The sequence below is a fragment of the Metopolophium dirhodum genome, chromosome 1, assembly GCF_019925205.1.
Source record: "Metopolophium dirhodum isolate CAU chromosome 1, ASM1992520v1, whole genome shotgun sequence".
NCBI classification, from domain to species: domain Eukaryota; kingdom Metazoa; phylum Arthropoda; class Insecta; order Hemiptera; family Aphididae; genus Metopolophium; species Metopolophium dirhodum.
In genome coordinates, this window is record NC_083560.1 from 58,441,768 (window position 1) to 58,464,707 (window position 22,940).

General features: G+C 28.5%; 1 protein-coding gene across 3 annotated transcripts; it reads right to left on the reverse strand.

Annotated features, from left to right (window-relative positions):
- Positions 1-1,084: 1,084 nt before the first annotated feature.
- On the reverse strand, positions 1,085-17,443 carry LOC132933659 (protein hu-li tai shao). 3 transcript variants are annotated; one of them, XM_060999929.1, is made up of 18 exons: positions 16,833-17,443; positions 11,284-11,411; positions 11,025-11,202; positions 10,775-10,926; positions 10,362-10,576; positions 10,139-10,298; positions 9,839-9,937; positions 9,574-9,771; positions 8,931-9,067; positions 8,737-8,863; positions 7,374-7,484; positions 7,218-7,310; positions 6,952-7,138; positions 6,759-6,869; positions 6,611-6,682; positions 3,643-3,707; positions 3,431-3,570; positions 1,085-3,347 (listed from the first exon to the last, which is right to left on the reverse strand). In XM_060999929.1, exons 2-17 carry the CDS (start codon positions 11,383-11,385, stop codon positions 3,442-3,444), a joined length of 2,136 nt encoding a protein of 711 aa, XP_060855912.1. In that variant the 5' UTR covers positions 11,386-11,411; positions 16,833-17,443; the 3' UTR covers positions 1,085-3,347; positions 3,431-3,441. The 3 variants fall into 3 exon arrangements, with proteins under 3 accessions (XP_060855912.1, XP_060855910.1, XP_060855911.1); XM_060999927.1 differs by having other exon boundaries at positions 3,435-3,570; positions 16,833-17,436; XM_060999928.1 differs by lacking the exon at positions 16,833-17,443 and adding an exon at positions 16,175-16,503 and having other exon boundaries at positions 3,435-3,570.
- Positions 17,444-22,940: the final 5,497 nt, after the last annotated feature.

Consider the following 22,940-nt stretch of genomic DNA (forward strand, 5'->3'; position numbering starts at 1 on the left):
TCCATGAACTATTTTCAATCCACGGTTATGGCTCAATCATAACTTATCTATGGGTAACTTTATTATAATTTATATTTATCCATAGCCTCAAATGATATTTTTATAGGTATTTATTATTTAATTTAGCTCGCCTGAACAGTTTTATAAAGTGGATATTTAACATAAATGAAAAAAACCCGTTTCTGAAGTGGTTACCATTAACCTTGAAGAATTAAAACCACTTCCAAACCGATAACCAAAATTTTATAGATCAATTTTGTAACTGGTAATTCTAAAAACCCTAAAACCGGTAACCGCTTACAAAAGTTTTGGCTTTAGGTTATATTTCAATTTTAAAGTGAATTATGAGTATTATAAAATTGTTTATTGTTAATACATATTTTAATACTCATAACTGAATTTAAAATTAAAATATAACAAAAGCCCATGAGATGCCCAAAATATTCTTCCCTTTAAATTTTATAAGAGGTCAATTCACTCTAATTTTAAAATTAATGGGGCTAAACGTGATCTGCTGAGCGTAACATTTGCTATGTCGTACACGTGTAAGACGGAGACAACATATGCGGGTGCGACGTCTTCTTAACTCATTTTCTCAAAAAAATTCACATACCAACCTGTGCACTATACCATCGTTATATTAATTGATTATTTTTTGTAAATGGTGCTTGGTTTCAATTATAACGCTTTATAATAAAAACAATAATTTTAAATTTTTATATTGTATCTATTGAATAATTTTTTGTATTTTTAACCATTATAAGTAACACGGCATATTTTTTGAGTAAGTTAGTGTTTATATGTAGAATTGGAATAAATGCATTCAATTAAAATTTTTTAACAAAAATTACAAACTGTATATAAGTTACATAAAGGTATATTGGTATTTAACACAAAAAAATACAAGCCAAATTTTTATCCATCTACAGATTCGATATATCGTCAATCTACTATATTGAACTATGATAATATATTTAACTTATACACAACATTTATCAAATGATGTATTGTTAGTCTTTTTCAAAAACTTTTTATATATTGGTGTAGGAAGAAAGGATACACAGTATGAAAAATACAAAAATAATTACTGATACAAAGCAATATATTGATGATACAGCTTAGGTTTTGAAAATATTTTAAAAATTTGAAATCAAAATAAAAACCAAAAAAAGGAACACAAAAACAAAATAAATATGTATAATAATATAAAATTTTTAAATTAAACAATATTTTTTCAAGCTTAAAATTAATATGATGAATTTGTGTTACAAATGTTATGAATATTGACAATAAAGCAATAATTATAAATTAAGTCAATTAAAGTATGGAGATTTAATAATTACTGTGAAATCAATATGCAAAGGTAATAAAAATAAAAATACAAAACAAACTTGGCTAATTGTGTTATTGCGATAGATACACACCAGGCGTTTGTGGCAGGCATAGACATAAAAAATGATTGTATACACCTATAAATGTTCACAACATAGAAAGTTTAAGCTACCTAGTTCATTTATCAATAGATTTACAGTACAATTTAACACAATCGTAATACACTCTTTATATATTAAATAAATATATTATAATTACAAAATTCTCTAAGCCTCGCAAAACCATTATTACAGACAAATATTTACGGTTTTAATTTTTGTGCAAAATAGTAACGAAAATAATAAAAATGTTATGTAGCGTTTATACGAGTGTATATAAATATATAAATGTATATTCCGATTTTAATTATTTGTAGACCTCATTATTAAACCAAACAATGAAATAAACGTTATAAATAACATTTTGATATATCTATAATTAATATGATTTTACATAACACTACCGAGAATATATATTTATATATTTTGTAAATAAAAATAGTAATTAAAAATCTTTGTAACAAATAAATAGGTATAAAAAAGTATAATTAATTCCTCACGATTATAATTTGTTAATTAGGGCAGTTTTTACAATTTGGCTGTTATTTAAAAATAATAGCAAATAAATGTCTACAAACATAAAAAATGGCAATTAATGCCAATGGTCATAAAATTACAATCTAAGTGATGTACATTACAATAAAATAAATAGATGGTCTGAATGTTCATATAAATATATATATTTAGTATTCCCCTTTTAGAGTATGATTTGGATACAAACAGACAAGGATGAATGGCAACAGACAATTTGATAAGATAAACCTAAATTTAAGTGCATAATATTGTCTAATCTACTCGCACCAACATTTTTCTTAGTTTATCTTATGCACAATGTAAGTTTCATAATCACATAAACGGTTAAAGTAATTTTAATATATATATATATTTTTTTTTATCACAAACAAATAATTATTTATATATACGAGTTTCAAATACCGTATTAGCAGCCATGTTACAAAAATAAATTTAAATGCACAGTTAATTTTTTCAAAAACCATTCTAGTAAAAAAAAAAAAACCATACATTTTAGAATTTTATAAGCTGAAGAGAATGACAAATATTTTTAATGTTGTGGTTGGAAATGTACAAAAAGTACACGATGCAATAATTACGATAATATGCTTTTAGGAAAAATGTATATAGTATAATAATATTATATAGCATTCAAATACATACTCACTTATGAAAAGAACAGATTTTTATTTTGTCAAATTTGACATCTATTGATCTTCGTTAGACCCGTAGTTTAATAATTAGTTTTAAAATTAACTGATCAAAATTGAATTACAATTTTATGTAACACATTAGCTAATAACTCTCAGTAATCTGTTCCCACAGTCATTCATAAATTGGACATAAATTAATACTGAAGAACTATTAAACTTACAAGAAAAAAACAAATAATTTAAGATGTTAAAATAAAATATATGTCACCAGGACATACTGTATAGATAAGTTGTTTGAAATTAAAATTGAATACATGTAATTGTGTATTGGTAAATTGTATTTTCTGAGTATTTTAAAATTACTCTCAAGCTTATCTATATAATTTTTATAAATATAGAAATAAATGTAAAAAAAGTTTTAAATTTGGTAACAATAATTTCACAAGCAAAAAAAAAATATAATTATCATAATAGATTAATTTGTTGAATAGGGCCAAATCTACGTATGATATTAAAAATAAATAGGATTACTCTTATTTACTAGCTACTAATTGCATAAGTCTAATGCACTTGATTAAATAAATATCTATTAACTTAACGAAAATGAATAGACACGGGTGTCAAAATTGTAATTATTTAGTCCGTCGAGTCCAAAATGATTAAAAGATGATTGAATGACTAAATGAGCTACAGACTATTTGTAGTGCTGGTTGACCAAAGCTGTGTTCGCCAAAGCGTTTGTCTGCATATTCTAAAATAGAAAATGTAGTTAAAATAAATTAATAAAATATGTTCAAAATGTTTAAATACTGAATTAATTTAACCTAACCTAACCTACATAGTTATTAAGCTGGAATACTCTTCTTTTTTTCTTTCTTCTTTTTAAGGAACGATGGGGTTCTAATTCCTTTCTTCTTCTTTTTCTTGTCCTTGTGTGAAGAATCCTCGGTGGACATTTCTTTAGTGGGTGATCCCTGTTATATATTTAAACAAAATTGTTTTTATTGATTTAAATCACAAAAATAAAATGAAAATATTTATATTACCTCTTTACTACTTGAAAATGTGCTTTGATGAGCATCTGATTGGTCACCATTGTATGTGTTTTCCCCTATAAATTATATATTAAGTAAAATATACATTATATATTCATATTTTAATAGAAAAATTTAGGAAAAACAACTTCTAACTAATTTTTAGTAATTCACATGAAATGTATTTATTTGATTATTAATGGTAACAATCAGAGGAAGTACAAAACATAAAGGTGTTTGGTAAAAAGACTTGCAGATTTCTCCCTGCAACAAAAGCATGCAAATTGGTTTTTTATCCCCATTTAAGGAAACTTTGATTTCTAGTTGTTGTGATGTGTTTAGTAGGTATCTTATTTTTTACGTTCAACATTGAAAAACCCAATGTTAAACACTAAATTCCCTGGAATTTTGTCTATAGATTTTGAGGAAAAACAAAGTAATCTAAAAATAACATGATATAAGATTTTTGCAAAAATTAAGAATAATTTTTAAATGTCAAAGGAAGATCTTCCTGAACCCAAGTACTGCAAAATAATTGAATCAAAAACATTAAACAACCATACTGCAGAAAAATCTGAACGAGTATATTATGCCCCGATTCAAAATTCCAACAACTAATACTAATAAATATCAATATATCAAAGGTTTAACATGAAATACATTAACTATTGGATTACAATGTAAGTTGAATATATGATTTGTATTTTATTCTTTATTGTTTATAAGAAATATAAAACAAAAACACAATATAATAAAATAATAAAGTAATTTTAATATCAAAATTGTTCTGTCTACAAAATATGTTAAATTATTAAAAAAAAAAAATCCAATTGCTAAAAATTGATTTATAACAATTACATAATATAAATAATTAAGTTAAAAACGAAAAAAAAATTATAGCAAAGGTTTAAAACTGAATGTGTTATATATAATTAAATAATAAGTAAATCTATTGATAAAATTAAATTCCTACTGATTATTTATTTTTACAATTTTGCATGAATAATGAACATTAATAATGATAAGAGGTTATGGCAAAATCAAAACAGGTTTTATATGTGCTGTTATTTAAAAGGTACAATTGAGCAAAAATCAAATACATTATCATCATTATTCACAAGAATTTGACATTGGAGGAACTTAATTTGCATTTACTTGTTACATGTTCTCTTTTTTCACAAATTTCTTGAATGTTTATCTTATTAGCAGTAGATGGTAATGTAATCCACATAGGTTTAATAGTAGTTTCTGAATAATCGCTAATATACTCATCTTGTACTAGTTATTGAATACATAAATTGAAATTAAAATTTATGATATATACGTACATACGTTTTGAAAATAAATTTAATTTTGATTATATTCTATATCATTTTTGTTTAATAGTTTTGAAATATTATTAAACATCATAGTCTTTTATGCAACATCAAAATATCCACAAAAATACATCCAAATTAAAATGGCCTACTTATTGGGCACTAAGAAACTCATTTAACAAATAAACTTAATAGTTATTTATTATAAAAGTTATAAAATCAAAGATACTGAAATACTTTAAGAGGATGTTGCACCCGCATATGTCTCTCAGTCTTATACATATACAACATTGCAAAAATTCTTTTGTGCGGTAAAGAACCGAGAACGCTAGTCATAACTAAGAAACAACATTTTTACCACATAAAAAGGAGAACTTTGGCTGTGCAATATCGTTTTTATTTTTTCGTTATCTGAACTTCAACAAAAGTTATTAAAGTTTGAAAAACACAAATAATAATGGATTTTGAAACAATAAGAACTTTTTTCATATAAGTGATATCAAAAAAATAAAAACGATATTGCACAACCGAAGTTCTCCTTTATATGTGGTGAAAATTTTCTTTCTTAATTATGACTGTAGCCTTTTTTGTTCTTTCCTGCGCCAAAACGTTTTTGTTATACCGTACATGTGTAAGACGGAGACAACATATGTGGGTGCGACGTCTTCTTAATTAGTTCCAATAAACGAGGTTGAAGAGATATTTAACTACAAATTTTATAAATAGATAGTGAAAGAAACAAACCTACATTTACTCCATAATTGAGCAATATCATACCATTTAAAGAACATAATTTTTAAATCTAATGATGTAACACTTTAAAATGATACATTTGGAATACTTAAAAAAAAATATGTTATATTCGGGCTCATGAAAAGTGAGCGTTGACTCCAGCAAACTCCGTGGAAAATGTTCATTATAGTCGGCAACACGAAAACTGGTGGATGATTTTAACGTCCCTGTAGTGTGTTTTTGTTAGGGCTATTAAAATAGACCAAACAAAAAAAACCAGTGGGCCGCTCAAATCATCCGCCAGTTTTCGTGTCACCAACTATAGTGATTATCAAACACATAGGAGCTTTTTTTTAAAAAATTGAAATGTAGACTACTGATTGTTGTATTCAAATACCGTATACTCTACCCAACAGCTGCAAACATGTCCTTTCTAAAGTATTTGTAAAAATATATTATAGGTATGACTCAATAATTTTATTCTGCCCATTAGCCACTAGCATTCAGTTTCCATGAGCCCGACCATAACTAAATACTTCAGTCATTTTTAATACCATTTTTGTTAAGTTAATATTTTACTATTTTTTAGTGGATTTTCTATCAAGAAACTGAATTGAGCTAATGTAAATTGGATTTTTAATTATAATTATCGAGTTAAAAAGTTAAATTTTATTTTAACATTTCAACGTAACTAGTTACTTGTAGCTTTTCATTAAGTTAACTGTTAACTTACTAAATTTCTTTTTTAATTAACGTGAAATTAATGAAATAATTCTTCATTTTAATTGTATAAGCAAATTGACTTTTTTTTAACTTAATAAAAAGTTAACAAAAAGTGTGTATTAATTTTTAACTTAACTGAGTTAAAAGAAATCTTTAACTTTCCCAGCCTTGTAATTATCTTATAATGTTATATAATTAATTAACAATACCTTCACTTAGAACAAATTCAGCTTGGTCGGGTTTCAGCACTGATTTTCTTTCTACTTGCAACACTCTAGCTTCTGAAAAATTATTATCAACACAATGAATTAATTCTTTAATATTTTTAATTTTATTTATTTTATATCCTTGTATTACCTGCTCTACTATCATCTTCAGTTTCACTAATTATAAATGCTTCAGTTTGCCTGGCAGGTGAAAAGTGAACACTATCCAATTGTTCTTTAATATCCATTATTTGATCCTTGTCTATGAGTTTAAAAAAAAAACCATCAGTAAATAATTGTTAGACGATTTATACACTAAAACGGGATTTAATTTAAATATTAACCAAGTGTACTCCTTTCAACGGCATTTTTGTAATATTCTATTTCTTCATCAGTTACAGCATCAAATGGGTTCTTTGCATAAGGTGTCTTATAAACAGTTGCATTATGTTGGAAATTACGTTGTATTATTCCTTTTGATGCAGCACCCACCAAAATAACTTGGTCGCTGTTTGTGTTTAAGTTAGCATCCTAAGTTAAAAACACTGTTAGTTGCAAGTACCTACACATTTTTTTGTTTTACCTAATGTATATTATATTAAACTAATACTTGTAATTTTTTTGCTTCTTCCCAAGAAACACCATCTAAAATTTGGGATTGGGGCCCTGAAGTAATTTTATCAGCTCTTCGGTTTTCTTTAATCTTCAGAATAAAAAAAAGGGTATAATTATTACTTGTTTTTACAAATAAAATAATTGTATTTACTTGCTGCTGTAGTTTTTTGAACTCTTTTGGATTAGTATTTTTTGGAACAAATTGTAGAGGTCCTTCTATTTTAAAAGGCGTACTTGAATTTGGAGAAGCATCAGATACCCACTAAAAAATTATTACTATTTTTTAAAATTTAAGTATTATAATTAACATTAGTTTTAAATATATTAGAAATAATATTAATCTCTTTAAATTATTTTTATATAATTGTTAATATATTTCAAACAATATCAAATTAATATGAATTATTTGTACACAAATTGTTACAGAAACTAATTTTATGTGTAAAGCAGCATATTATGTTGAAAAACATACTCAAAAACACAACCATGATATTGAATGTGTATATTCTTTTTCAGAGGTATGCATAAAAAACACAATTTAATTCAAGGATAATTTATTTTTTAAGTTAATATTAACTTAAAAATAAGACAGTAATGGCCTCTATGCTTGTATATTACTTATATATAAGTATATTGAACGGTACACACAGTTACATTTACAGTGATATAGTGACTAATATAGATCAGAAAGAAAAGAAAAGAAACTATTTTATTATCTCTATGATGACTATTACAAAAATTTGACCTGATGATTGAGCAACATAACACAATTAAATGTATTTATTGTAATTTTGAGTTTGTTATCAAGTCACACCAGAGAGAGGAAGAAAAAACAATAGTATATATAAAAGCTCCTAATATATACTATTGATACCAATCAATAAGTCATATTATCTAATTATCTAAAACATAATTGTATTTATTTAATACAGAATAACAAGAATGCTTTAGTGTGTGTAACACAATAAGTAACCTAACTTAACAATACTATATAGTTTGATTTATAAACCATAATTTTCCTTAATTAATACCATATGAAAGACCCAAACTAGTAAATCTTGAAACAAAAATAAATGTGTAGTTATTTATTGGCATAATTAAATGATTTGAATTTACATTATCAAAATTATATAAATATATTTCTATGATTTGATTACAATATAGTATAAATTGGTAGCAAAGCGAATGATTACAGAAATTGTCAAAAGCACTTAAACTAAGTGTATTTAAGTTTTGATAAGCCCAAAATTAAGGTGTGATAAAATATAATCATAAAATCAAATTTAATTAAAATTACTCTCTTAGTCTAATAACAATGTAAAAATGTTAAGACACAACACTACTGTTGTTAGAAGTGTTAACATTTGACATTAAAATAGTATAAATAAATGTATAAATTATAATAGTAATATTACTTTGGGTTAATTTCATAAATTATAATAATCAAAATTAAATAAAAAGTTACTCATTAAAATCGCGGTTAATCGAATACATAATTAATTTTTGGTGTCTACCTTAGTGATTTTTTTAGGATCTGTTGTTCCAGTTTCAAGAACTTCCACTTTTTGGTACACATTTGGTGAATTTAACCATTTGGTTCTATCAGTTGATTTGCGGCCGTCATAATATTTTTTCCATTGCCTAATTAAAATATATGATTTTACAATATATTATTATATACAGCAAATAAATACAAAATTTAACTTACCCATTTTTATATAGCTCTTCTTCTTCTAATAAATATCCAAGAGAAGAAACTGCTGGCGGTACCTCGACATCATTACGAGGGCGGGGTGGTTCACCTTTGATAAGTGGTTGTCTATATATATAACCTGTACGGAAACCCTATGAAATAAATTAATATTAAATTAATAAAACTGTTTTTTCTATGAACAAACATGTATTTGGTGAATAAAAATGAGTTTACAACAATTTATTCTCCTGGCTTTTTATTTTGTACTGAACACTAACATTTTTATAATTTCACCAGTCTTCATTTTTATAGTAAAAATTAAGCTTCAAAAACTTGATTGTCAGTTATGGTTTGATTTTAAAATAATAATAAGTCAAAATTTAGGCGAGACAATAAAAAACATTATTCTACAACTTATAAATAAGCCATTTTCTATTTCTATCGAATTTTTTAAATTTATATTTGTAGTTTAACTATTAAATTAAAATGCAAAACACTTATAAATAAAATAAATATATAATTAATGATAGAAAACATAACTTAAATGAGTGTTATTGAACTAGATGAATGATTTTAAATTAATTGTTAATAAGCACTGCCTTAGCCCATCTTTATCATAATAATTTAGTAAGTTGTAATTATTTATTCAAGGACATACTGCATTGTCTAGCATTCTCATAAGTGCTTCAAATTGAAGACCTCCAACTCTCCAGCGTTTATCTGCAACAGCTCCTCCTGCAGGTAATGGAGAAGGTAATGTACCCTCTGGTGGAGACCTAGCAGCATCGTAAATAAATTTGCACTGTTCGTCAGTCATTTGCATAATGTTATCTAATCCCACAGGTAATACTTTAAGCTGAAATTTAATAAAGAATTTACAAATACATTTTAATAAAACTACGAACTTTTACTAATTAATGTACCTGTGTTTCACAAGCCGTAACAATATTATACGCATTATAAAATGCTTCTTCTATTGATTCACCACAACAAACTGCACCATGATTAGTGAAAAATATAACCTAAACAACAAATATTGAATTTACAGAAATAATTTTGTTATGTTAACATTGTTAATTTAAAGTTAACTTCTCAAGCTTAGTAAATAAATAACTCTTTGGTAATAATGGAAGGAATAGCAGAGAAATAATTATGACATTACCATGTTAATATAAATGTGTGGAAAGATAAATAAAAAAGATTAAATGTTAAACATTTAATACCTTATTAATAGGCCCTAAGCTTCTTGCAATTTTGTCTTTTTCATCTGGATCTACAGTAGATCCTGGGTATGCATAATGTGAGACATCCCCAATCAATGCACTTTCTTTACTTATGTGCAATAAGCCACAACGTAATGATGACACGGCCAAAACAGGTCCTCTGTAAATAAATAACTAGGAATTAGTTTGTGGAATTTAACATTAGTTAGAAAAAGAGACATACACTTGTACATCAATGATAGCTTTCAAATCAGGCCTTGCTGCATAAATAGCAGCATGAAGTTGAAATGCTGTTATGTTTACACCATAATTAGTAGTCCCAGGTTCCATAACATTTCCTTGCATGTCCACTTTAATTAAACTAGAAGCGGTCACTTCGTTACATAACAGACCATAAGGGCTGACTAAAAAATGTTCTTCTTCTTGATTTAATCGAGCCTAAAAATAAATTACCATCAATGTTTGAAATACGATAATAAATAACTAAAAGGGTAATACTTTTTTAAAAAAACCTAAACAGACATTATTCAAACGTTTGATTAAAAACATTTATTTTAGGTACTCTTGCTAATTTTATTAAGCTTGAATAAAAAATTGCTAATTTTAAATAGCCATGGTGATAAAACTTATAATTACAGAAACTTGGTTATAGATTCCTTGGGTCCAGCCATATAAATCCATTAATCTGAATACTGCTGCTAATTTGCATCTGATAATTTTTTCTCCTTTGGCATATCCCATACTTTCTACTCCACGAATATCATTAATTGGAACCACACAATTTGAAGCTACAATCAAAATTTAATTTTAATATAAGCATAAATAATATTAATTATCAGCATGAAAAAATTCTTTTTTTTTTTAACAAAATATACATCATACTCACATTTAGAACCTCCTGATGGACGCCCACCCATCATTTCTGAAATTTGTTGTAAAAGCCCAGCAGGAACAGAACCACCGTCTTTCATTTGCACTTCAATTATTCTTTCCAGTTCTTCGCGAAACAAACGTGAATTCATAATCATTTCTACTCTTTTTCGTCGTTCCATTTCTCTAACATCCTACAATATTACAATAAGCAACCATAAATTAAATATTTAACATTATCTCAATTTAACTGACAAAATTTTTATTTTACTTACAGCATCAATATCTGCTGGTCTCATTTTGCCACGTTCATCATCATCATCATTGGTATTTGCATATCCATTGCTCTGTGGTGGTTCAGCTTCTATGTCAGCCATATTTTTAGTATTAAAAATTACTTAACCTATTAAAACAAAAAAATATATATGTAATGTGTATAATTATATGAATACATAATTCAAGTTCATCCTTAACCATTTATCTGCTCTAAGTTTGTTGTATAAGATTATTATTACTTAACAATATTTTAATTGTATTCCTACCATTTAGATATTTAATATTGTATTCATATAGTATATTAACTAGTATATATATACAGTTTCACAGAAGTTTTACATATTTAACTTTATTTTAAATGTATAAATATTGCTAAATAAACTGACTTTTTTATACAAATTATAATATTATTTTAGTAGATTTAAGTTAAAATTAAATAAAGAAAACAATAAATAGCAAAAATAATAATCATGAAGAAATTAAAATAAAAACAATTTCAGCGAACAAATTATATAATGGATTAACAAATATCCTCAAATCAAAACAAGTATCACTTAAATCAAAAATTATACTATACAAGGTAGTTATCAAACCAATTTGTTTGTATGAGTGTGAAACATGGCATACAACTAAAGGAGATAAAGACAAAATAGTAATCCTTGAAAGAAGAATATTAAGAAGAATATACGGACCAAAAATAAATAATAGGTATCATACAACAATATGAAATAAGAAGCAATATAGAACTACAACAATTATATAAAGAACCTAGCATGATAGCAGTACTACAATATAGAAGAATTGCATTGGCTGGTCACGTATAGAGGTCAAATAATCTAATGATATCGGTTTTAAAATGAAAACCAAATGGAAAAATACCACTAGGGAGACCAAAACAACAAAAGTGGATAGACAAAGTGAAAAATAATTTAGCAGAGATTGGAATAAGGGGGAAGAAATATTATCACAGGATAAAAACTGGTGGAAGCAAGTTTGTGTTGCGGTAATGGGCCTCAATGACCTTTGAAAACTGAATAAGAAGAATCGAGAGAAGAATATTAATTTATATAATATACCTACACCATTTTATTAAATAGTTATACAAAATTACTTCTGTAAGCTGAAGATTGAGAAGTATATTAGTTAGTAATGCTTAGTATAATGTATTTTTTTTTCATGATGTAACTACATAGTTTTAATTTACACATAAAATAGCATGTCTTGTCCTTACAATTTAAGTAAAGGGTTACCACTGTATTTTCATAAATATTTATTTCTGTATTAATAGTTCTTCGAAATTTTAATATTTATAATTTATACCAACATCTAAAAACCTATCAAAAATGGCTAATTATAATATACCTACTCCACTACTAGGTATTTTAATGTCCATGATAATTGATATTCAATATATGGATGAGGGTATAATGATATATTATAGGTAGATACCTACCAGATTATTTATAAGTAAAATTATGTCTTTGTACTGATAACTAAAGTAAATAGTAGGTAAATCATTAAATAGAAAGTTACCTATTGTGTTTGTTTTTATAATACATTAATGAATGATAATGTTCAGTGGAATAACAAATATTTAGGAAATGCTTATGTTTCATTATTATAATTTGACCTTAATAGTGTATAATCATACAATTTTCATTATTGTTGTCTACCTCCTAAATAAAAGTAGGTTAGAGTTCTAAATAGGAAACAACTTGTTACTAAAGTACTCAAATGAAAAAAGTACCTAATTCGTTAGTATTCAATTTAAAATAATAACAAATATGTTAAAATTGGCATTTTAAAAATGCTAAATAAATTTAAAGATATTATTTTAATACAAGTAGGTAGAAAGGTATAGTAAAGGTAATGTAATAGTACTTTGTGTCTGTAACATTTTATTTTATTTTTTTATTGGGTAACCCGCGGCAACATAGGCCATGGGTGAGGGCACTGTAGGTTTTTAAATTGGGTAGGTTGGTACACGTGTGTGTTGTGTTTTGGCAGAATTTCTAATGGGGCACCGGTAAGTTTCTGCCGTGCCCTGGCCGAGGTATTGAACTTCGGTCGGCTGCATCGCAACCGACGCCTTAGTCCGCTCGGCCACTCCGTCCCCCACATTTTATTTATTTTGAGCTTATATTATAATATTTCAACAATACACTTTTTAGAATTTATCAGATTTAGATGCTCAAACCGGTATATTCTTATTCTGAATAGAGTATAGTTCTGTGAACAGTTATTAATATTGCATTGTAACTAATGATTTTTGAAGTCAAGGTTATAATTAAATTAATAAATAAATAAAAATAAAATATAAATAGCAATAGTTCCATGGCAGGTACTTCTATAAGTGTGTAAAGCCGAGTTCACAGGTAGGTATGTCGTCTATTGTATAGTGTCCAAAAGTATAGCTCAGCCCAACTCTGGAAATGTCCTGGTATATCATGGATATTAAATAATACCATAATCACCATGGCTGGTCAGAATACGATAAAAGCCCTACGAGTACATAGCAGCCAAAAAATACTTTGTTTTTTCATTTATCGGTAACCATGGCAATAAAAACACAACTGACCAATGAACAAAATGAAATGCATGACATTATTTACCTATATTTTGAAATTAATGTTAAGGTTATATATAAAACTAGTATTTAGTAAGTACTGAGGTAAGTACATAGGTACTTAGGGGCCATTAATAATAAAATATCTGGGTACCTACATAATAATACTCGTAACAATTAAACAATATACTTAAAATTATGAAAGAACACTTGATAAAATATTGTTGAAAATATTTTAAATTGACTTTTAAAGTAGGTACCTACCTATCTAGATTTTATAAATAGATAATTACATAGGTACCATTAACTGATTTATTTATGCAATTTATGTAAGAATTTTAATCATACACAGAATATCTAATAATTGGAAATAAAATAAACATATGTAGGAATAAACCAAATACCTAATTTAATTAATTGTCCACAGACAACTCAACAGACCTTTTGATTTTTTGAACTAATAACCAAGGCTGGGCAAGTTGATGATTTTTTTTAACTCAGTTAAGTTGAGTTAATATGTACCAATAACAAAAAGTTAAAAGTTAAAAGTTAATTTAACTATAGGTTAACTCAGTTAAGTTAAAAGTTAATACACATTTTTTGTTAACTTTTTATTAAGTTAAAAAAAAGTTAATTTGTTTATACAACGCTTAATTTTTTTCCAACCCAAAACTAAATTATAGGATATAGTGTTAATACTTCATACAGATTTCCATATAAGTAAGATTCGAATGATATACATTTTTAACTTTAAACAATTTACAATACTTATTTTTTGACATGAAAACGAAATAGATTGAAATAGTGAAATATTATAAAATTAAAAACAAAATAAATTAACTTAACTTACTTCTTAAAATGAAAAATTAACTCGTTAATTTCAAGTTAATTAAGAAAAAAATTTAATAAGTTAACAGTTAAGTTAATGAAAAGCCAAAAGTAACTAGTTAAGTTAAAAAGTTAAAATAAAATAACCTTTTTAACTTAACTTTAACTTTTTAACTCGTTAATGCCCAGCCTTGCTAATAACTGACAGTTAGTCAACAAAAATATTACGTAAGTAACATTAAACTATAATTTATTTTTACCATCAATAATTAAATAGGCTTTGACCTCATAATATAATCTAAAAAATAATATGAATAATTGGGTAATGTTAAAAACTTATTCATAATCTTTAGTTCATTCTTAATACTTATCTATATTAGGTATAGTTTTGTCTTACATGGGGCTATTGATTACCTAATGCAATTAATATAAATCAATGTTAACATGATATCAGTTTTTAAAAAAAATATAGAGCTAATCATTATATCGTAATCAAAATATATTATGTTAAGCTACCTACATATCAGTTACTACACTACTACTTAGATAATTATTGTAATTAATTATTTAGCTGTCTACCACACATATTTAGATAAAAATGATGTGCATGTTATAATAACCATATTATAATTAGATGTTTAGGAAGATGTTTACATACATAAGCTAAATGTTATGATACGTATACATAAAACAATTAAATTCATTGTTAAACAACAAATAAATTTATAATGTACATATTTTTTATTCTCACACGACAGAATTGAGAATATTTTATCATTAATAAAAAGAAATTATAGCGTGTACCTATCAGCTCAAACTTGTACCTAGGTATTTTAATGGTTTTTAAATAATGTACAACAGTGTACTGGTAATTCATCATTAGACAATTATTATTTATTATTGTTATTTGAACTATTGGCAATTCATAATACATTTAATGTGTATCTATGTAGGCAGGTATCTAATGCGTGAAAATTAACAGCCATTAACCATTATTTTACACTTATGTAATTGAATAGTAAAACAATTAGGATAATTACCTAAGTAAATTATGTAAAATAAAAAGAAAACATTGCAATTAAATGATAGGTAGGTAAAAGAACAATGAGGCAGATGTATAATTAATTCGACATTTAACAAAATATATTGCATACATATAACAGACAACAAGCAGACAAGTGGTTACAGCACGTGATGACTGATCACAGAGCGACGCCTGAACCTAGATGACAAATATTTTTTCAGCGTCAGCAGGGTGATCGATCAATGGTCCTGGACATGTGTTGGCCGAAATGACAGGGATCGGTTAAAAACAACATCCTAATTTTAATTTCATAATTAATATACCTAAGTACCTAGGTACAGGAAACTGACAAAAAAAAATATTGTAAGATAGCCAATTATAGTCCGCAGATAACCAATAGGCACACAACGGATTGTACACAAACATGGGTCACAATGATAATAATGATAGTTAGTATACAATATGCACATACCCTCGTCGTCCGAAGTACTTAACGATGATACGTAAATATCACAATACTCGCAAATTATCGATATTTGTATATTAAAATATTATAAATTTAATTTAAAAAACGATATAATACGATTTTAGTAAATATAGTAGTTGTGGCGGACACACCCAGCCACGGCCGTTGTTCAATTATTATAATACCGCCGTAAAAGGACGAGGAAGAAACGTGCTCGTAAATCGGAAGTAGCGGCGTGCGGGGGACGCGGACTCAACGCGCTGACGCCGGACCGGGCCAAAAAATTATTGCAAGACGATGGGCTAAAAAAACCGAAAAATCTTCACGCGCACGCGCAGACACGCTATGCGACGGAATTTTTTCACACACACAAACGCCGGGCGTGAAAAATGTAGGCGGCGGTGTCCGGTGGTAATGACCGGAGCATAGGAGGATGCGAAAACGAAAATTTAAATTATTAAATTAAAAAACCGCACAGTGGAGGCTGACGGCGGCACGGAAATTCGCGCGCGCCCCACCGTCCCGCACCTCACCCGACGACGCGTTTCAGCGTTTCCGGGCGGGTTCCGTTCGTCCGGTTCGCCGCTCAAAACGTTAATTATTATCATTATTATTATTATTATATCTCGTATTATCACGTCCGTTATTGGAACAGTGCGCTTACCGCTTATGACGTGCAGGAACAGCGCTTCCCCAGTTGCGGGGGGAGGGGTAGGTGAGATCCGGATCGATCGACGACGACGGCGACTGTGTGCTTCACGCCGCTTGTCCGTGAAAAGTGTTGCGCGGCGCTGGTGAATATTGCCGTTGGATGTGTCGTCGGTTCAACTGCGGAGCGGTTCGGTCAGGAGGACATAATATTATTCTTCGCGTTCGGGCCGGTGCGGCGCGGACAAAACGACCGGAATAAAAACGTATCGCGAAAGACAAGTGTGCGGTTCCGCGGGGGGAAGGACAACGATTTACTACTGCGGCGGCGGCACACTGACGTCGGACTGTCGGAGGCGGCGTCGGCTGGTCGTACGCGCAACACACACACACACACACACACAAACACTCACACGCGCGCGCACAATACGTACACTCACAAACACTCACGCGCACGCACTTACACGCACACTCGCTCAAACAGACAGACTCCGCAACGGTAAAGTACACCAACACACGCACACGGACACGGACACTCGCGCACTCGCACGCACCGTCGACCGAGTTAATGACTCCAAAACACGAACCGCAAAAACAAATGGAATCCGCCGCCGCCGCCCGTTCGTTCGACCGGAGATACGCCCGCGCGTGCGCGCGAGTGTTTCGTTGTGTGTCGCTTGCGTGCGTGCGTGCGTGCGCGATAGTCGGCGGCGGAGAGAGCTGCGATCGTCGCGTCGGCCGTTCCGTTCATTCGGGCGTGTGGGAGCGAGGTGGCGTCGACGCGTCCCGGCGGATCGTGGCCGGCGCGCGTTTTTACGCGTGTGGCAACACTGCGACACCCGCCGACGCTGGACGGGCGGAACGCCGCCGCGGAAATAATATCGTTGTTGTAACGCTCTTGTCCACGGCACCATTATTATCGTGCGGCCGACGACGACGACGCCCGGCCGCCGCCAGAGTGGCCGATGTCCACCGCACTTGCGTGTGGATACAATATAATATCATAATATTATTATACACATTTTATACGCGTGTGTAACGGCTACGTCTGCGACCACCTCGCAGCGTTTGTGATCATAAAATATTACGTACGCGACACGCGATTCCCGTTTCCGTTTCCGAGACGTTTCTCTCTCTCTCTCTCGAGTAATAGTAGTAGTCGGGTCTCATTATTTCGTAGAATGTTATGGCGATCGCCCATAGATCGAGTGGGTGATAAATAAGCACTACCTACACCCATATGTGCCAATCGCCTATGATAATATTATATCGTTGCTACCGGTTCGGTTTTCGACGGTGTACCGCCGATCTCCGCCGTCTTCCGGTACATCGTACATAATAATATATCTTACAGGAAACAAAATAAGTTCGTCGGTCGGTGTCCCTAAACCACTAACCAGCAACAACTACCTATTACCTATATATTATGTACCTACTGTATAGAATATAGTATTTTATTATACTAGTTAATAATTATTAATATAGCAGTGCCAGCTTGCATAAACAATCACCGAACATATTTTAATGAACCAATAGTGAGCTAATGGTCCCTTAAACATGATTTAATGACCCGTGATTGGTCTATTAAATTTTATCAGACCATTAAATTAATCAATTTTTTTATACAACTTTGCATTAGTTTATTAGTATTTTAGTCAATGCGGACAGCAGTAAATTGATTACAAGTTCCGATTTCGGTTCTTACAAGTTTTATTTTCATGCTATCAAGATAAAAAAATCGTATTTTATAATATTATTAAGATATAAAAATATGTACCCACCTATACTGTGTAGAAAATCGCTACTTCATACCAAATACTTATCAATTTATCATTGCCACCAGTGCCGCGTCCAACCCCCCCATGTATTTTTTTACTACCTGCCTGATGTAAGATGTATAAAAATTAATAAATATTAAAAAACATTTTGATATATTATATACCATACCTAGGCACACATATAATTGTTTTTAATATTATAACCTAACCCATGTACATTCCTCTAAACCACAATATTTATAAGATGATTTCATATTATGATTAGTTATGCTTATATAACTGCAGATTTATCTTGTAAATAAATTATATATCTACCTACGGCATACCAAATATAAATTAAATAATAAATATATTTTACTACTTTCCTTAGCGAATTTAATATTTAGACGTATTGGGCAACTCAATACGACTAAAGTAATTTCAATGCCCTAAACATGTCCCTCTAGAATTGAATTAAGTCTAGAGATGAAATATAATTATTAATTATACACATCTATATTATTATAATTACAATAAATTATACTTTATATGTCCCTTGCGGCGCCTTACAGCGGGCTATAGTCACCTCCCTCACTAACAAAACCACCATTGAAGTCTATAATGACCTTTATCGTTATTAAACTACATATATATCTAATAGAGTTCGGATATTACAGCTTTTACTGATTTACAGCTCTATAAAACTAAAGAAAAAAACTATAAAAAATACTACCTATTATATATTTATTTTTCGTATCAATTTAAATTTGATGATGATTAATAGTAACGAAGTTTTTATATCAACTTATGAAGTTAAAATATCCGATACCTTTAGGCCATCAATTTACCCTAATAAGTATAGCTATAAAATATTATAATATTTGGTTTATTGTTTTCTTACTAACTATTTTCTCGAAAAACTGTTAGGAAATTCTAAAAATGTAATTTATAGAGTTGTGAAATTGAATATTTTTACTGCTCAGAAAAAAAGTAGGTAGGCTACCTACTGATATACCTACCTACATCTTTAAAAAACTAATATTTTGTGACTCCCTCTCCAAAAAGTTCAAATATTATTCAAAGTTAGTAATATTATTCAGAACCTAAGTTATTCTATGCAGGTATTATGAATACAAATTTGTTACTTCGCGTTGGAATATATAAAAGCCTATATCTACTAATCCACTATAATATTAGCTTAATATTTAATATATACAATAGGTACCTACCTAGTTAATAGAAATAAAAGAACATGCTTCCATTGTTGCAACATAAAAATTAAATATATGATTTAAGACTACCTAGTAGGTACCTATATACGATAGGTTTTACGGTGTTAATTTGTTATTACTGTAATAGGGTCTATTGTCTATAGGCAGTGCTGGGCGAAATACCTCAAAAAAAGTATCTAAATATAAGATACAAGATACATTTATGACTAGTATCTAAATACAAGATACAAGATACTTAATATATTTATTTATTTTTATTAATTTCTTAATTTACCTTGGATACAATTTTATCATGTATAATTTATATTATATTATAACTTATAAATGTATAATAATACGGTATGCATTGATCATTAACAATATAATTTCAAATAACATTAGATACGCTTAAAATAATAATACTTATAATAGACAAACAAAATAATAGGTAAAAAGATTTACAGTCTATAAAAAAAATTACGTACACAATAAGAAAACGTTATAAAAATAATAAATATATTTATAAATTAGCAATGTTTACTTATTATTTATTAAATGTTTAAATGCAGGTGATTTATATAAATATTTAATTATATTATTTATATCCCATTTTTTGAAATAAATTCCTGGTTACCTTTTAAAGAGACTAATTTTTTGAAAGTATCATCTGACATATTAGATCTACATGGAGAATGAATAAGCCCAGCAAAAGAAAATAGTCGTTCAACAGCTGCTGAAGAGGTTAGGCTTGTATTATATTTTTTTATTTTTGGATAATTATCTAAACAACTAAGTGATTTATTTTCATCATTTAAAAAACTTATAAATTCAAGCTCGTTACTTGACTGTTGTCTGAACTGGTATGGTCAGAAGAAAAAATAATAAAAGATTCTGACTCTGACTCTGCACCTGAATGAGATTCAATTTCTGAACTACTTTGTTTTGCACTACAATCAATTTCATTAATAAATAAATTTTGAATTCTATTTTTCTCCCGATCAGTTGTTATTTCTGGGAGCCAACGTAATTTAAATGTAGGGTGAAAACAAGTAGCTAAAATAGCATGATTAGCTTCAGATGTTAAATTTTAAAAAGAATCAAATCTATTAGACAAGGATAATATTATCGCCATACACCAAAGTTACTTTAATCTAATATATTATTATCTAACATATTATTACGTATTGGGCAATTAGGAAAATTGTTATATAAATGAAATATGAAACATATTTTTTGAATGTAGGTATCTAGTATCTTAATCATAAAAAAATACTAGGTACAAGTCAATAAAGTATTTAAATACCCGATACAAGATACATTCAAATTATGTATCTCGATACAAGATATAAGATACAATATTGTATCTAAGATACGTATCTTAAATACTAGTATCTAAGATACTGCCCAGCCCTGTCTATAGGTACCTATTGGCTATTAATAATAACAAAATCATATTTTATAATGTTTTTGATACATAAAATTAATGAATTTTTTAGCCAGTTTTTAGTTTTAGTATATTTTACCTATACCTTTTATTTTTTATAAAATATATATTATAGAGTATAGACTAACCGATATCATATAATATTTTTTTTTTAATGAATTTCTGTTATCGGTCCCCTTCATAGTGACAATATGTTATTGTATCCATACCTAAAACATATATTTCCCCTTATTTACACTGTATGAAAGTATAACGGCGTATATCGTTTATACCTATGTGTTTGTACGTAGACATATTGTTCATTATTTCCGGAGTTGGGTTACATTAAACACTAGACTACTAAAGTGAACCATAACAGTAGCTGATAGTATACCTCCTATAATCAATACATATATTTTAAGGAAATCCCTTCATCCGTGAATGTTTGTTGACATATTTGGTTACCTATCTATGGGTGCATATATATATATATTATACAACAGTATAACACTGTTTACCAGGGCTTGAAAACGTTATGATTATAACGTTATATTTGACAAAAAAAAAAAAAAACGATCGAAAGTTATTAACGTAATTATAACGGAAAGCGATAACCAAAAATAATTAAATACCGCAAAATAAAACATAACGATTAACAAAATATGTTATACATCATTAAACAAAACATAACGAAACGTAATAAAAATATCATTGAACGGAAAATAACGAAAAATGAAATATTTTAAAATCTATTTATTTAAAAGGTCTATTGGTTAATGGTTTCGTAGAAACATTTATTTCATGCAAACAATCTAAGAATTGATTATATATTATATTCCGTATCTGGGCCATTACCTACCGCATTAGTTATTATTTTTAAATTTAATAGGTATCTATTAACACTATTTTAAATAACGATAAACGCAAAACTTGTATAACGGTTTAATTCTGTATAACGATGAACGGAAAAGTTGAATAATGTTTTAATAATTCTAAATAACGATAAACGCAAAAATTGTGTAACGTTTTAATTGTAAATAACATAAAACGGAATTTTTTTTCAAATAGAAGCCTTGCTATTTACTCATTCTCATTATAAACGTGTATATACTTATAAGTTAAATAGCTAAACATATATTAATAGTGTATCTACCTATATGTAATTAAAATGATCATAGGCTTAATTCAACTCGTTATCCCAGCCAACGCCACAATCCGAAATATTATTGTTGAGAACGCTATAAAACACTGTTGATAGTTATTGAAGCCTGAAGAGCGAAGGCAACTATTATTTTTTAGTTTGTACTATCTACTGCCCACCTATCCTTTTTTTTCAATATGGGCATTTCAATTTTCAACGAAGACCAATTTGTCGTAGTCCGTAGATAATATCTATTCGATATTTCGATGCTATATCAATTCATGTTTTTACAGAACAATATTAATGATGCGTGCCAGATAAATATTCAATGATTATATTATTGGAAATATACAATTATTGTTTATATCTTATTACACCCAAAATATTGAAAAGTATTCAACTGCTGTATGTTATCCAATTAAATGGTTTAATTAAACTGCAGTTTACTGAGCAGTAAGCACTGAATCGAACGAAGTAGGTATATCTATAGCCTATAACTACATAGGTACCTAGTAGTATAAATGCAGTACGCCAGTACCTACCAATACTATATTATATAGTATATAATATACCTAAATATTGTTGTAAATAT